Source organism: Bubalus kerabau, chromosome 22, assembly GCF_029407905.1.
Source record: "Bubalus kerabau isolate K-KA32 ecotype Philippines breed swamp buffalo chromosome 22, PCC_UOA_SB_1v2, whole genome shotgun sequence".
NCBI lineage: Eukaryota > Metazoa > Chordata > Mammalia > Artiodactyla > Bovidae > Bubalus > Bubalus kerabau.
Genome location: NC_073645.1, coordinates 39,382,841 through 39,396,062, shown reverse-complemented (window position 1 = coordinate 39,396,062; position 13,222 = coordinate 39,382,841). Strand labels below are relative to the sequence as shown.

General features: G+C 51.0%; 1 protein-coding gene across 1 annotated transcript in view; it reads left to right on the top strand.

The window, feature by feature from the left end:
* Positions 1–221: 221 nt before the first annotated feature.
* Positions 222–13,222, top strand: part of HSPA12A (heat shock protein family A (Hsp70) member 12A) — a 77,926-nt gene continuing 64,925 nt past the window's right edge. Inside the window, exon 1 of the mRNA XM_055559938.1 lies at positions 222–372. Within this exon, the coding sequence (XP_055415913.1) occupies positions 330–372 (43 nt within the window). The 5' untranslated portion in view covers positions 222–329. The remainder of the gene's footprint in view (positions 373–13,222) is intronic.

Below are 13,222 nucleotides of genomic sequence, written 5' to 3'. Positions count from 1 at the left end.
CGGGCGCCTCAGGGGCGAGCCCCGGAAAGGAGGGGCCCGGCTAGGCGCGGCGGGTCCGGGCGGGAGGACCCCGGGCTCTCTGGCTGGGCCGGACGCCGCGCCTTCTTTCCCCAACGGGCCGGCGGGGCGGGGCGGGGCGCGGGGCGCGGGGCGGGCCCGGGAGGAGCGCGGGGAGGAGCTCGAGCTGCGGCGGCGGCCTCGTCAGACTAGTGCTCCCGCTGCCCGGCTGCTCAGTCCCGGCCCGAGCGCCGCCGAGAACACGCACCGGGACCTGCACGGGCTCGGACGCCGCGCCGGGGGCTCCTCTCGCGGGCGGGGGCTGCGCGACCATGGCGGACAAGGAGGCCGGCGGCGGCGACCCGGGGTCCCGAGGTGAGCGCGCGGCGCGGGGTCCTGGGGTGCGGCGGGGCGGGCCGGGGAGGGAGGGGGCGCGCTCGGCCCGGCGCCCCGCAGCCCCATCGCGGGTCCCGGGAAAGTAGGCGTCCCCGTCCCCGCCTTCCCCAGCCCCCTTCCCTCTTAGGGTCAGGGGCAGCACCGCGGAGGGGCCGGGAGTCCGGCGGGGGCGGGGGGAACTAGAAGGTGGCCCGCCGGTCACGTGCTCCGCTCCTCGCTGGGGTGCGGACACTGCGGCGAGGACCTCAGCCCCCTCCCGGACACCTCGCTGCCCCCGCCGCGGGATGTCGCCTCCTGCGGGGCCCAGTGCGAGTCTGGAAGAGCATCGTCTCCCCTGTGCATCCCCTGAATGCTCTGCGGGGGACGCCCGCGCTAGCCATTTAAACGGCCTGCATCGGGTGATACGGTGTCCCTGGCCGCTCATTTTCGTGATTCAGCGAGGCGGGGGTGGGAACCAGAGGGAGTCAGAGATTTGGACCTGTTCTCTCACCCCGCCGAGGCCGGGAGCGGCGCGCCCTGAGTGCGGGCTGTAGTTCCGGGCCCTACTGCAGCCCATTCTCAATCGCCGCCCATCCCCCGGGGATTCTCAGGGCCGAGGAGGAGCGAAGCGGCCACCTCTCGCCCGGGATTGCGGAAAGGAGACTGCGCCCGGTGCAGAGGACAGACGCTCGCATTTCGCAAATGTGCCAGGGCTGCTTTCTTGGGGGAAGCGTGGCTCGGGCTCAGAAAGTGAGGGGAGGGAGGGCGGGTAAGGAGAGAGACGGGACCTGGAAGCAGAGGAAAGCAGAAGGGCAGCTCTTGGAGCCCAGAGCTATAAATCAGGGCTTCGCCAGTAGAGGAGACGGGCTGGCCAGGATTGCGGGTCCCAAGTGGGGAAAGTTGGGCGCAAGGAGGCTGCCGCGCGTCCCTGACCTGCAAAGCCTCAGCAGGAGCAGCTGCGGGATGAGGAGCGAAGCCCGGCGGCTGTTTCCGGAGCTTACTAGGCAAGCCTCTTAGCGCGGATGAAATCGAAATGCCCGAGGCATAAGAGAAAATGCCTCCAGCGGAGGAGCGCCCGGCTCTGCGGGGACCCGACTAGAGCTGGGGAAACTGAGTCAGGGGTCAGCACAACCGCCCCAAGAAGTGTCCTCCCGGTCCTGGGGTCTGTGGCCGTGCCCCTGCCCTCTGCTGCGCTTGGAGCCGCACCTGCCCCCTCCCCAGCCCATTGTTCCTGCGGATCTGGGAGGTGCCTCACAGCTCGGCACTGCAGTGGTAGGGGAGCGCTGGGGGGAGGGAGATCCTGACACCGCTCACTCCCGGGAGGGACGTGGAGAGTCCAGGAGGGGCCCAAACGCAACATCCCGAATCTGCCCCCCTCCCCTCCTCTTCCTGGGGAGGAGGTGACAAACGCCCGCAGTGGGCTGGAGGATGTCTTTTGTCTGAACATCACTCAGCAACTGGATTGATTTATCTTTTCCCCACCGTTCCCTTTAAATTGAAAAAAAAAAAAAAATAGGATGAAAGGGAGGGACATCAGAAAGGCTAAGGATTGCTAAAGCTTAAGTTAGGGAACCAGCTTCTTGCTTTTCCTGTTAGACGAGTGAATGGCTGTACCCAATGCAAGGTGGGCCATAGGGCTTGTCAATCACAGAGTGAGCAGAAATGTGCATTAACCTCCCCCATCCCCACTCTGTCTGGTAAAAATGGAATTTAGCAGCTTTACCCTGCACATGGGCTTCCCAAGTGGTGGTTGAGGTAAAGAACCCACTTGCCAATGCAGAAGAAGTAAGAGACTCAGGGTTCAATCCCCGCACCGGGAAGATCTGGAGGAGGGCATGGCAACCCACTCCAGTATTCTTGGCTGGAGAATTCTATGGACAGAGGAGCCTGGTGGGCTACAGTGCATGGGGTCACAGAGAGTAGGGACACAATTGAAGCGACTTAGCACACACCCTGCACACACACACACACACACACACACACACACACAGGCACTGTGTAGTTGTCTCTCCTCCCCATCCAGGATGTGGATACATGCTGGGTGTGCTGGGCCACCTGCCACTGCTGCCTGCCCTTTCTAGAGTGTCTTTTCACTTTCAGGGCTCTGCGGTTCAAAGTGCACAGTGACAATTCCAGGCACATGGACTTGGGATACAGAAAGAGTGTCCCTGGTAGCTCCTTGCTTCTCTCTGGTCTCCACCCCTTCATCTATAAAATGAGAGATATTAATAGTATCTCATAAGAGCAAAGCCTGCTTAGCTACCACCTGACACATCTATTCCTAAGGCTTCCTCACTGCATATTCTGTGCTGGGCAATAAACATGTGTTATTTTATTTTTTGAAGCTGCACCAGAAACCTGTGACCAGCATTGCCCTTTTACTGGGTAGGAAATCTAAGCCTAGGTAGAATGACTTATCCAAGGTCACACATCTAATAAGTATTGATTTGGACCCAGGTTGTCTGATTCCAGGGCTCCAGCCCTTCACCACCATCCTGTATAGCCCCTGTGGGCCAGTGATTACCATTCTGTTAGGGACATAAAGATGATTGTTCTTCAGGGGATTATTTCAAGGTTTCTTTTGGTGCCAGAGACATCAAAGTGGTTGGGACCTGTGAGCAGTGGGAGCCCTGGGTGGTGGGGCATGCTAGAAGGGCTGGCCATAAAGCTTTTACCAATAAATCAAGTGGGAATGGTGGTGGGGAGGTGCCTGTGAAACAAGTATATCAGGTTGGTAGTAATTGAAGCTGGGTGGTGGGTACATGACCATTCATTACTATTCTGTTTGCTTTGTATGTGCTTGCAAATTTCTTTAATAGAATATTTAAATTAGTTAATTTATAAAATCAGAAGGGCCACCCTTTAACCCCTGGAGCTTTGGACCGAAAAGGCTGAGATGACCTTCAGTCTTGCCCCCGCCAAAAGAGCTGAGCTGGTTGACACTTGGAGCCCTAGAAGGATGAGATGAGATGCAGCAGGGCGGGGGTGACTGAGGCCGGACTAGCTCCTGTGGTGACCGAGTCAGGCCTAGATGTGGTCAGTGGAAGCCAGGTAGTTGGCTCCAGGCTCCGGGGAGGGTAAGAAAATGCACAGTCAGCAGGGGTTTTGCCAAGGTTGGGGGCAACTCTGGAGGTGGTGCTTTGGACTTTGGAGATGGGATTCTGACTCTTTGCAACCCCATGGACTGTAGCCCACCAGACTCCTCTGTCCATGGGAGTTCCCAGGCAAGAACACTGGAGTGGTTACCATTCTCTTCTCCAGGGTATCTTCCTGAGCCAGGGATGGAATCCTGGTCTCCTGTATTGCAGGCAGATTCTTTACTGTCTGAGCCCCCAGGGAATCCCACCATCCTGACAGGTAATCATAATAAAAGTAACCATTTAAAATAATGACGTTTACTGAGGACTTAGTTTATTCTAAAATCTGAGAGTACTGAATTATCTTATTTAGCCCTGATCACATTTGTTATTGCTTCCCTGGTGTCGCAGTGGTAAAGAATCCGCCTGCCAGTGTAGGAGATGCAGGAGACTCAGGTTGGGTCCCTGGGTTGGGAAGATCCTCTGGAGAAGGGAATGACTATCCACTCCAGTATTCTTGCCTGGGAAATTCCATGGACAGAGGAGCCTGGTGGGTTATAGTCCATGGGGTCGTAAAGAGTCGGGCACTGTATGGAGACAGCAACATGGAAACTTACATTACCATATGTAAAATAGCCAAAGGGAATTTGCTGTATGTCTCAGGAAACTCAAACAGGGGCTCTGTATCAACCTAGAGGGGTAGGATGGGGAGGGAGATGGGAGGGAGTTTCAAAAGGGAGGGGATATATGTATACCTATCTGATTCATATTGAGGTTTGACAGAAAACAACAAAATTCTGTAAAACAATTATCCTTCAATTAAAAAGTAAACTTAAAAAAAAGAGTCCCAACACAACTGAGCGATTGAGGATGCACACACATTTGTTACTGGAAGAATGACTCTACAAGGGGGCTCTTTTACCCCCAATTTGCTGAGGAGAAAGCTGCCAGGTTGGCGTGGCACAGCTGGAAACGGGCTGAGGGAGGGTTAGGAGGTGGTATCCCAGCACATGCGGGGCCCTCAGGGAATTGTGCTGAGTGTCTGGGCGAGTGAGTATGTGACTAATAGAGCGTGACTAGTCACTCCACTTTCCTGTGGCCACTAAACTACAGGTGGACGTGGAAGCTGCTGGTTGTGGCTCCCAGAGGAGCCAGGAAAAGGTTGAAGTGATGCTCTGGGTATCATTAGGTAGGGCCGTAGTCATGGGATTCACATCCCTGTCCATACCTGCCTGGAAGCTGTGTCCCCTGTCGCTGTGATGTACCCCTTGTGCATGATTGCCAAACCGTCTCCTGCATTTCCCAGAGCCCTGTCCTCTCCTTTGGCCCTCATGCAGTTCCCCCTGTCTGGAACATCCTCACTTTTCTCTAACAAACTCCCGCTCATCCTTCAAAACTCAGTTCAGGTAGCACTTCTCAGGAAGCCTTCCTAAACTCCTTCTTCTGTGTGGTCCAGAACCTTTGGTACTAACCCTCGGTGATCCCAACTCATGTTCAGTTTTACCTGTGAATATTCCACTGATTTCCCTAACAGCCCTACGTGTGCGTGCTAAGTCACTTCAGTCATGTCTGACTCTGTGCGACCCCATAGACGGCAGCCCACCAGGCTCCCCCGTCCCTGGGATTCTCCAGGCAAGAACACTGGAGCGGGTTGCCATTTCCTTCTCCAATGCATGAAAGTGAAAAGTGAAACTGAAGTCTCTCAGTCGTATGCGACTCTTAGTGACCCCTAGAATCCCATGGACTGCAGCCTACCAGGCTCCTCCGTCCATGGGATTTTCCAGGCAAGAGTACTGGAGTGGGGTGCCATTGCCTCCTTCGACCATCACTTCATGGCAAATAGAAGGGGAAACGGTGGCTGACTTTATTTTGGGGGCCTCCAAAATCACTGGAGTTGGTGACTGCAGCCATGAAATTAAAAGACACTTACTCCTTGGAAGGAAAGTTATGACCAACCTAGACAGCATATTCAAAAGCAGAGACATTACTTTGCTAACAAATGTCCCTGTAGTCAAGGCTATGATTTTTCCAATGGTCATGTATGAATGTGAGAGTTGGACTATAAAGAAAGCTGAGCCCTGAATAATTGATGCTTTTGAACTGTGGTGTTGGAGAAGACTCTTGAGAATCCCTTGGACTGCAAGGAGATCCAACCAGCCATCCTAAAGGAGATCAGTCCTGAGTGTTCATTGGAAGGACTGATGTTGAAGCTGAAACTCTAATACTTTGGCCAGCTGATTCGAAGAACTGACTCATTTGAAAAGACCCTGATGCTGAGAAAGATTGAAGGCAGGAGGAGGAGACGCCAGAGGATGAGATGGTTGGATGGCATCACCGACTCAATGGGCATGAGTTTGAGTAAACTCTGGGAGTTGGTGATGGACAGGGAGACCTGGCGTGCTGCAGTCCATGGGGTTGCAAAGAGTCGGATAGGACTGAGGGACTGAACTGAACTGAACTGAGGAAGGGCATACAGTAACAGTAGGCACTCAACAAATGTCCTACTGTGTGTCGAGTGCATCTCAGTCAGCAAGCCGTGAGGGAGCACTGCAGTAGGGAATGGCATCTACAGTCCTGCCCACTCCACAGGGGAGTGGGCGCTTCTAGAAACTCAGATGCTCAGCAGTGGGCGGAAGCTGGAGAGGGAGGCGGGTGGGGCTCCGTCAACCCTTGAAAAGATGCGACTTTGATTCCAACAAGGCTGTGAGTGACGACTCAATCTTGTGGGGGCGAAATGCTCTTCTCACACAAATAGGCCTCTTTGGTGAGGGAGAAAGCGTCTTTATTATCGCGGCGCATAATTAGAATGGCAGGGAGGAACCAGAGCTTTAATGAATGAGCAGCATGTGGCCGGGAGCACTCGCCTCCCACCCGGGTCTGGGCCTCGCCAGGAGAGCAGGGTGGGCCAACGAGATGACCTGGAAGAGCAAGTTCTGCTCAGAAACGACCCTGACCCCACCGCAATGGACTGGACTCTGCGAATCCTCCTTTTATTGCAAAAAAGTCCCAGTCCCCGCTCTTGGTCAGATGTACCCTAGAGGTGCAGAGGGCTGGAGGAGCAAAGTGGCTTTGGAGCCCTAAGACTCCTGGTTGGTTCCACCTCAGCTTTCCTTGCCTGGTCAGTGAAAGGGGCGCATGATGCCTGCTGGCTCTGTTGTGGAAATAGTGAAGATCATGGGCGGGCAGAAAGCTCTTTTGAATGCCTTTCAATACCTTTCTCAACTCTGCAGATTCCATTGCCGGGGAGCAAGAATGACTGCAGCTGTCATCCAGGGCTGGTCTGGAACAGGTGGCGTCAGGCGCCACGCTTTTCGGCCACTGGACACTCCCTGGTGTTAGTTACCACGGGTGGTTCTCTATCCAGGCTTCCTATTAGAAGTACTTGGAGAATGTTTGAAAATTCCTGGTGCCCTGGTCCTGATGCCCATCCCAGAAACTATTCTATCTGGACCTCTTTGGGGAAGCAGACAAGTTTGAGAATCAGTGAGTTTTCACATGTCTGCGTTTCAGACTTGGGACTTCAGCACGTGGTGGGAGGAAAGCAGGGAGCAGCTGACACGGTCCACTCCTCAGTGCTGGACTGTCTGAGTCAGCAGGGAGTCAGCACCAGCCCTGTGTTAGATACTTCACTTTTATCATATCATTTAATCCTCATAAATTCTCCATTAAGTGGGTGGTTTTACACAAGGGGAAACTGAGGCTGAATCGAATTAAGTGCGTCCCCCTCTCTGTGACCTTGCTCTTGTGGGTGTTGCTAGAAGAGAACTCAGCCTCTCCAAAAAGCCTCCTCAGACACCTCCTATCTTCAGGGAACTGTTTCTCAGTCTTCAGTCACTTGTGTGTGTTGTGAGTGTGGGCTCATTGGTGCCCAGCTCTTTGCGACCGCATGGACTGTAGCCCGCCAGGCTCCTCTGTCCATGGGATTTCCCAGGCAAGAATACAGGCGTGGGGTGCATTTTCTTCTCTGTCGGCCACTTGAGGTTCCCCATTTTTGATTCCACCATGTGTACTGACTGCCCAAACTGTAATGTACTGAATGATTATTTACAAAATTGACCTACTGTTTTTTAAATGCACTTATTATAAGAGTCTTATTTATATCACTTCCACAATAGAAAACTTGTATCACTTGCCATAAACAGAAGGTAAGGGGAAAGTGAAAGTGGCTCAGTCGTGGCTCAGTCTTTGTGACCCCATGGCCTATACAGTCCATGGAATTCTCCAGGCCAGAATACTGGAGTGGGTAGCTGTTCCCTTCTCCAGGACATCTTCCCAACCCAGGGGTTGAACCCAGGTCTCCTGCATTGCAGGTGGGTTCTTTACCAGCTGAGCACCAGGAAAGCCCAAGAATACTGGAGTGTGTAGCCTATCCCTTCTCCAGAGGATCTTCCCAACTCAGGAAATCGAACCGGGATCTCCCTGCATTGCAGGAGGATTCTTTACCAACTGAGCTATCAAGGAAGCCCTAACCATAGCCCAAATGGTTAGGGCTATGGAACTTACACAGAGTTAATAAACTTTAGTCAGATGCTGCTGCCCAGAGAAGGTTTTGTGCTAAGACTGTGCTCTGGGGGCAGATGGAGACTAGAGAGTTTTACAGGCGGTCAAGGACATGGGATCATTAGACTCTTTCATAGAATCAGACTCACGAGGAACTTGAACAGGATGAGAAAAGCTTTAGGAATCACCTAGGGAAGGGTCATTAGAATTCTCATTCTTGGATTTTCTGAAATTAGGCCCACCCGGGAAATGGGGTCTGGGGATATGTTTGAACAGCCCATCAGTGAGTCTTTTAATTGGGTGAGAATTAGTATGAACTGTGACTGCCTGGTCCCTGGCCACCAGGGAAATTGGGGCCCTCCCTTGGGGTTGGGGGTGGGGTGTCTCTGCACTGGAGTGTATGGCTCTGGGTTGGCCAGGTGGGAAAGAGAGAATGTTCCAGTGGGAATTTACAGGGGAAGTCACCTTGGATTCCAATCCTAGCTTCACTGTGTACCAGTATTTGGATGCTGGGCAAGTTCCTTACTCCCCCTCCCACGTCAGTTTCCACATCTGTAAAATGGGAATAACCTTTGTGCCTACTCCAGAGTGGATTTTATTTACTCCTATAACCCTTGCTAAGTGCTGAGTATACTTCCTAACTCATGGTGAGTGTTTGCTGTTGTCCACTATTATTGTTCACTATTATGAATCCTGTGGATGGAGCTCCAGCAGTTATCAGAGGCTGAGTTTCACCCAGGAGGCTCAGAGGAAAATGATGGCTGAGAAGGGGTACTGCCAAGATCTCAGTGCTGGGAAGGAGCAGACCCAGCCTGAGCCCCAGGCAGTGTGGCTTCTTGTCCTGCAGGCCCCCGGCTTTGGAGGAGACTTCGGTGTCTCCACCACGACTTTGGTGTCTCAGGATGCTGGCCATTTGGTTTCCACTTGGTCCTTTACCAAGGCTCTGAGCTCCACATGGGTTTCTGACTGGGTCACCAGTGAGGAATGAGGTCTCTTTGTATCCAGGACTCTATCCAGGGCTCCCCAGCCTCCACCCTCAGATGGACTCCCAGACCACCATTGGACACACTTGGCCCACTGTGCTGATACCCCAAGTCTGGAGCTTTGCACATTCTGCTCTGGGCTCTTCTAGGACCACCCTCCTCTTCCAGCCTTGACCTAGTCTTGGTAGCTGTGAGGTCAGGAAGGGTCAATGGCTGCTCCACTGCACCCCTTCTGGGGAACAGTGCTGGGGAACAGCAGCTTATTCGCCTTGTTTTTAGTCTACTGATGCTTTCGATCTGTGGTGCTGGAGAAGACTCTTGAGAGTCCCCTGGACTACAAGGAGATCCAACCAGTCAATCTTAAAGGAAATCAACCCTGAATACCCTTTGGAAGGACTAATGCTGAAGCTGAAGCTCCAATACTTTGGCCACCTGATGTGGGGAACTGACTCCTTGAAAAAGACCCTGATGCTGGAAAAGACTGAAGGCAGGAGAAGGGGACGACAGAGGATGAGATGGTTGGATGGCATCACCAACTCGATGGACATGAGTTTGAACAAAGCTCCGGGAGTTGGTGATGGACAGGGAAGCCCGGAGTGCTGCAGTTCACGGGGTCGCGAAGAGCCAGACATGACTTGGCGACTGAACCAACAACAACAACGTCTTTAGGGTCGCCCTGTGTCCAGGTTTGCCGGGACAGTTCCTGTCTATGCCTCCTGTCAGTGACAGTATTCATAATGACTCCATTCACTTTCTGAGTATCTCAGTTTGGAAGGTGAATTATGTAGTTGTGTCACTTATCCCTGTCCTTTTCTCAGCCACCCGGACCTCAAGTGGGACGAGGAAGGCAGGAGGGTGTGTGGTTAAATCTGTGCTTTGGCCTCTAACACTTCTGGCTTCAGATGTGATTAACATCTGGGTGTAATGTTGCTGGGCCTCAGTTTCTTCTGCTGAAAACAAGGATGATTAATACTGCTCCATTGGGGTGCTGTGACATTTGGGGTGCTATGAGAGACGATGTGTCCAGCGCTGGGCAGAAGCCTGGTGGGGGCTCAGGAAGTGGCTACAATTGATTATTATTATTGTTGGTTTGATTGGGGAGATGTAAGGGCTAGACATGGGATCTGGAGCCTGGCCGCCTGGTTTCATCTCTGGGCTGTATCCTTTGCCTGTCATGTGGCCCTAGCAAGTGGGGCCTCCCTGGTGGCTCAGATGGGAAAGAATCTGCCTTCAATGCAGGAGACTCGGGTTCTATCCCTGGGTCAGGAAGATCCCCTGTAGAAGGGAATGGATACCCACTCCAGTATTCTTGCCTGGCGAATTCCATGCACAGAGGAGGCTGGCAGGTTACAGTCCATGGGGTGACAAAGAGTCGGACACAACTGGGGGACTAACACACAGCAAGTTACATAACCTCTTAAAGGCTCAATTTTCTCATCTGTGAAATACGGATTAACTTCATATGGTTTTTGTAAGGATTAAATGAGTTTACACAAGAATAGCACTTAAAGCTAACCACAAAGTATACACTATATTAATATTAGCTATTATTATTAGCTGTTATTGTCATTATGAATAATAGTTCCAAGTTACATTCCTGTAGCCCAGAAGAATTATCCAATGTATTCGTTTCCTATTGCCATCTTAAAAATGATCACAAAGGCAGTGGCATAGAACAACACAAATGTATTATCTTATAGTCTGGAGGTTGGAAGTCATTCCAAAGTGGGTCTCATTGGTGTAAAATCAGGGTGTTGTCAGAGCTGTGTTCTTGTGGAGGCTCTAGGGGAGAACAGCTTCCTTGCATTTTTTAGCTCAGAGGTCACCTGCATTCCTTGGCTTGTGGCCCCTTCTTCCATCTTCAAGTGCATCATCACTCCATTCTGCTTCCCTTGTATGTCTTCTCCCTGACTCGGCCCCTCCTACCTCCTTCCTCCAAGGACCCTTGTACAGGAATCTCTTATTTAGGCCCATCTGGACAATCCAGGGTACTCCCCCTCTTCCAAGATCCTGAATTTCATCATATCTGCAAAAATCCTTTTTTCCTATATTCACAGACTCCAGGGATTAGAACATAGGTGTATTTGGGGGACTGTCTACCACAGTTTTAAAGTTTTAAAGATTTAGGTGCAATAGTTAGACAACCTTCAGCATCACCCAGGAGCAATGTGAATGTTGCAAACTATTCCTCCTCTGGGTTGCATATCTGTCAGGTTCCTCTTGAACCTACTGAATGATGCCCTCTTGGAGTTTGGGTTGTTAGTCAGCCCTTGGCTTTTTTTTTTTTTTTAATTTAACATTTTTTAAAAAATAATTTTTGGCGGCATTGGTTTTTGTTGCTGTGTGCAGGCTTTCTCTAGTTGCACGAGCGGAGGCCGCTCTTCATTTCGCTGTGCAGGCCTCTCACTGCTTCTCTTAGGGCAGAGTATGGGCTGTAGGGTGCACAGGCTCAGTAGCTGTGGTACAGGGGCTTAGTTGTTCCACAGCATGTGTGATCTTTCTGGTTCAGGGATCAAACCTGTGTCCCTTGCATTGGCAGGCAGATTCTTAACCACTGGACCACCAGGGAAGTCAAGCCCTTGGCTTCTAACAAATCCTGGTAGGGTGTTCGGAGACACTGCCATTCTGGGGGCTCAATTAGATCCTTCTCAGGAGCCTAAGGAATCACTGATACCTGAATCAAAGACTTATGCCCAAGTGGGGGAAACTATTAAATTAATAACAAATTAGTGAAATGTCTGCAAAATAAGTGGCTTCCTGAGGAGTCCTATAAAATCACTTCTGCTGAATCCTAGTGCTAAAAGCAAGTCACCAGGCCAGCCAGATGCAAGGAGTGGAGAAATAGACTCTACCTCTTAATGGGAGGTGCTGTGAAAAATTTGTGACTGTTTTTAATCTAACAGAGTCAGCTTGACTCAAATGTTAAAAGTACAAACCTTAAATCTTGTACATTTTCAAGCAACTTGTTGGTTAGATTGTCTCACTTTTTAAGATGTTCTGTGAGTCCATGGCAATTGTCCAGAAATCAGCCCTTTGTAAATCAGATGTTCAGTTCAGTTCAGTTGCTCACTCATGTCCAATTCTTTGAAACCCCGTGGACTACAGCACACCAGGTTTCCCTGTCCATCACCAACTCCTGGAGCCTACTCAAACTCATGTCCATTGAGTCGGTGATGCCATCCACCCATCTCATCCTCTGTCGTCCCCTTCTCCTCCTGTCTTCAATCTTTCTTAGCATCAGGGTCTTTTCCAGTGAGTCAGTTCTTCGCATCGGGTGTCCAAAGTATTGGAGTTTCAGCTTCAGCATCAATCCTTCCAATAAATATTTAGGCCTGATTTCCTTTAGGATGCACTGGTTGGATCTCCTTGCAGTCCAAGGGACTCAAGAGTCTTCTCTAACACCACAGTTCAAAAACATCAATTTTTCAGTGCTCAGCTTTCTTTATAGTCTAACTCTCACATCCATAATCAGATGTTACTCACAGTCAAATGATCTTAAAAGCCACTTCCAATTATCTTACTCTGGAAATTGTTACAGCATGTATTTCTATGATTGACAAATGGGGAGATGATGTGGGTATAGATGCAAGTTGTGTTGGCTTGTTGGCAATTTTTCCCAGTGTGTTTATATTTTGGTAGATCAGGATGGGCTTTCTCATAATTAAAGATCAATCAGAATTAAGAAAAAACTGAAAATGTATAGAGGCACCTTCCTTTAGGGCAAGTCGTGACCATTTTCATAGCTTTCCATTCCCTTAAGCTGTGTGGGGAAGCTCAGAGAGCAGATGAAGGAGCTGGAAGGCATTGTCCTTATAAGAAATCAGTGGTGCAGGTAACCTTCTGGATGGGGCTTTTCATTTTGATGAGATTGGTCTCTGTAAGAAGTGAGTGCCCCTGAGATCCTTCATTTCAAAGGAGGAACAGGAGCCAATGACTTATTCATTGGGTGGTGTTGGGTTCAGGGCCCAGTGGCTGCTGGACTAGGATGTCCCTAGGTTCTATAGGTTGTAACCGGTATGCACCAACCCTGTTTTCCCCCTACAGCCTATTATTTTTAGTGTGCATTTTTGTCAAATGTGAAGATTTTCAAGAAAATACATGGCAGTGTAGCATAAATGTCTGTGCTCATTTCTGCTGTGGGATGAGTGTAGATTTAAAAATATTGGCCCTGTGGTGGAGAGGGACTCAAAGAAGCCAGCCAACAGGAAGAGCCTCTGGGCACTGCTTTCATTTTCACCTCATTGCTGAGCATATTAGGTCTTCCCAGGTGGCTCAGGGGTGAGGAATCCA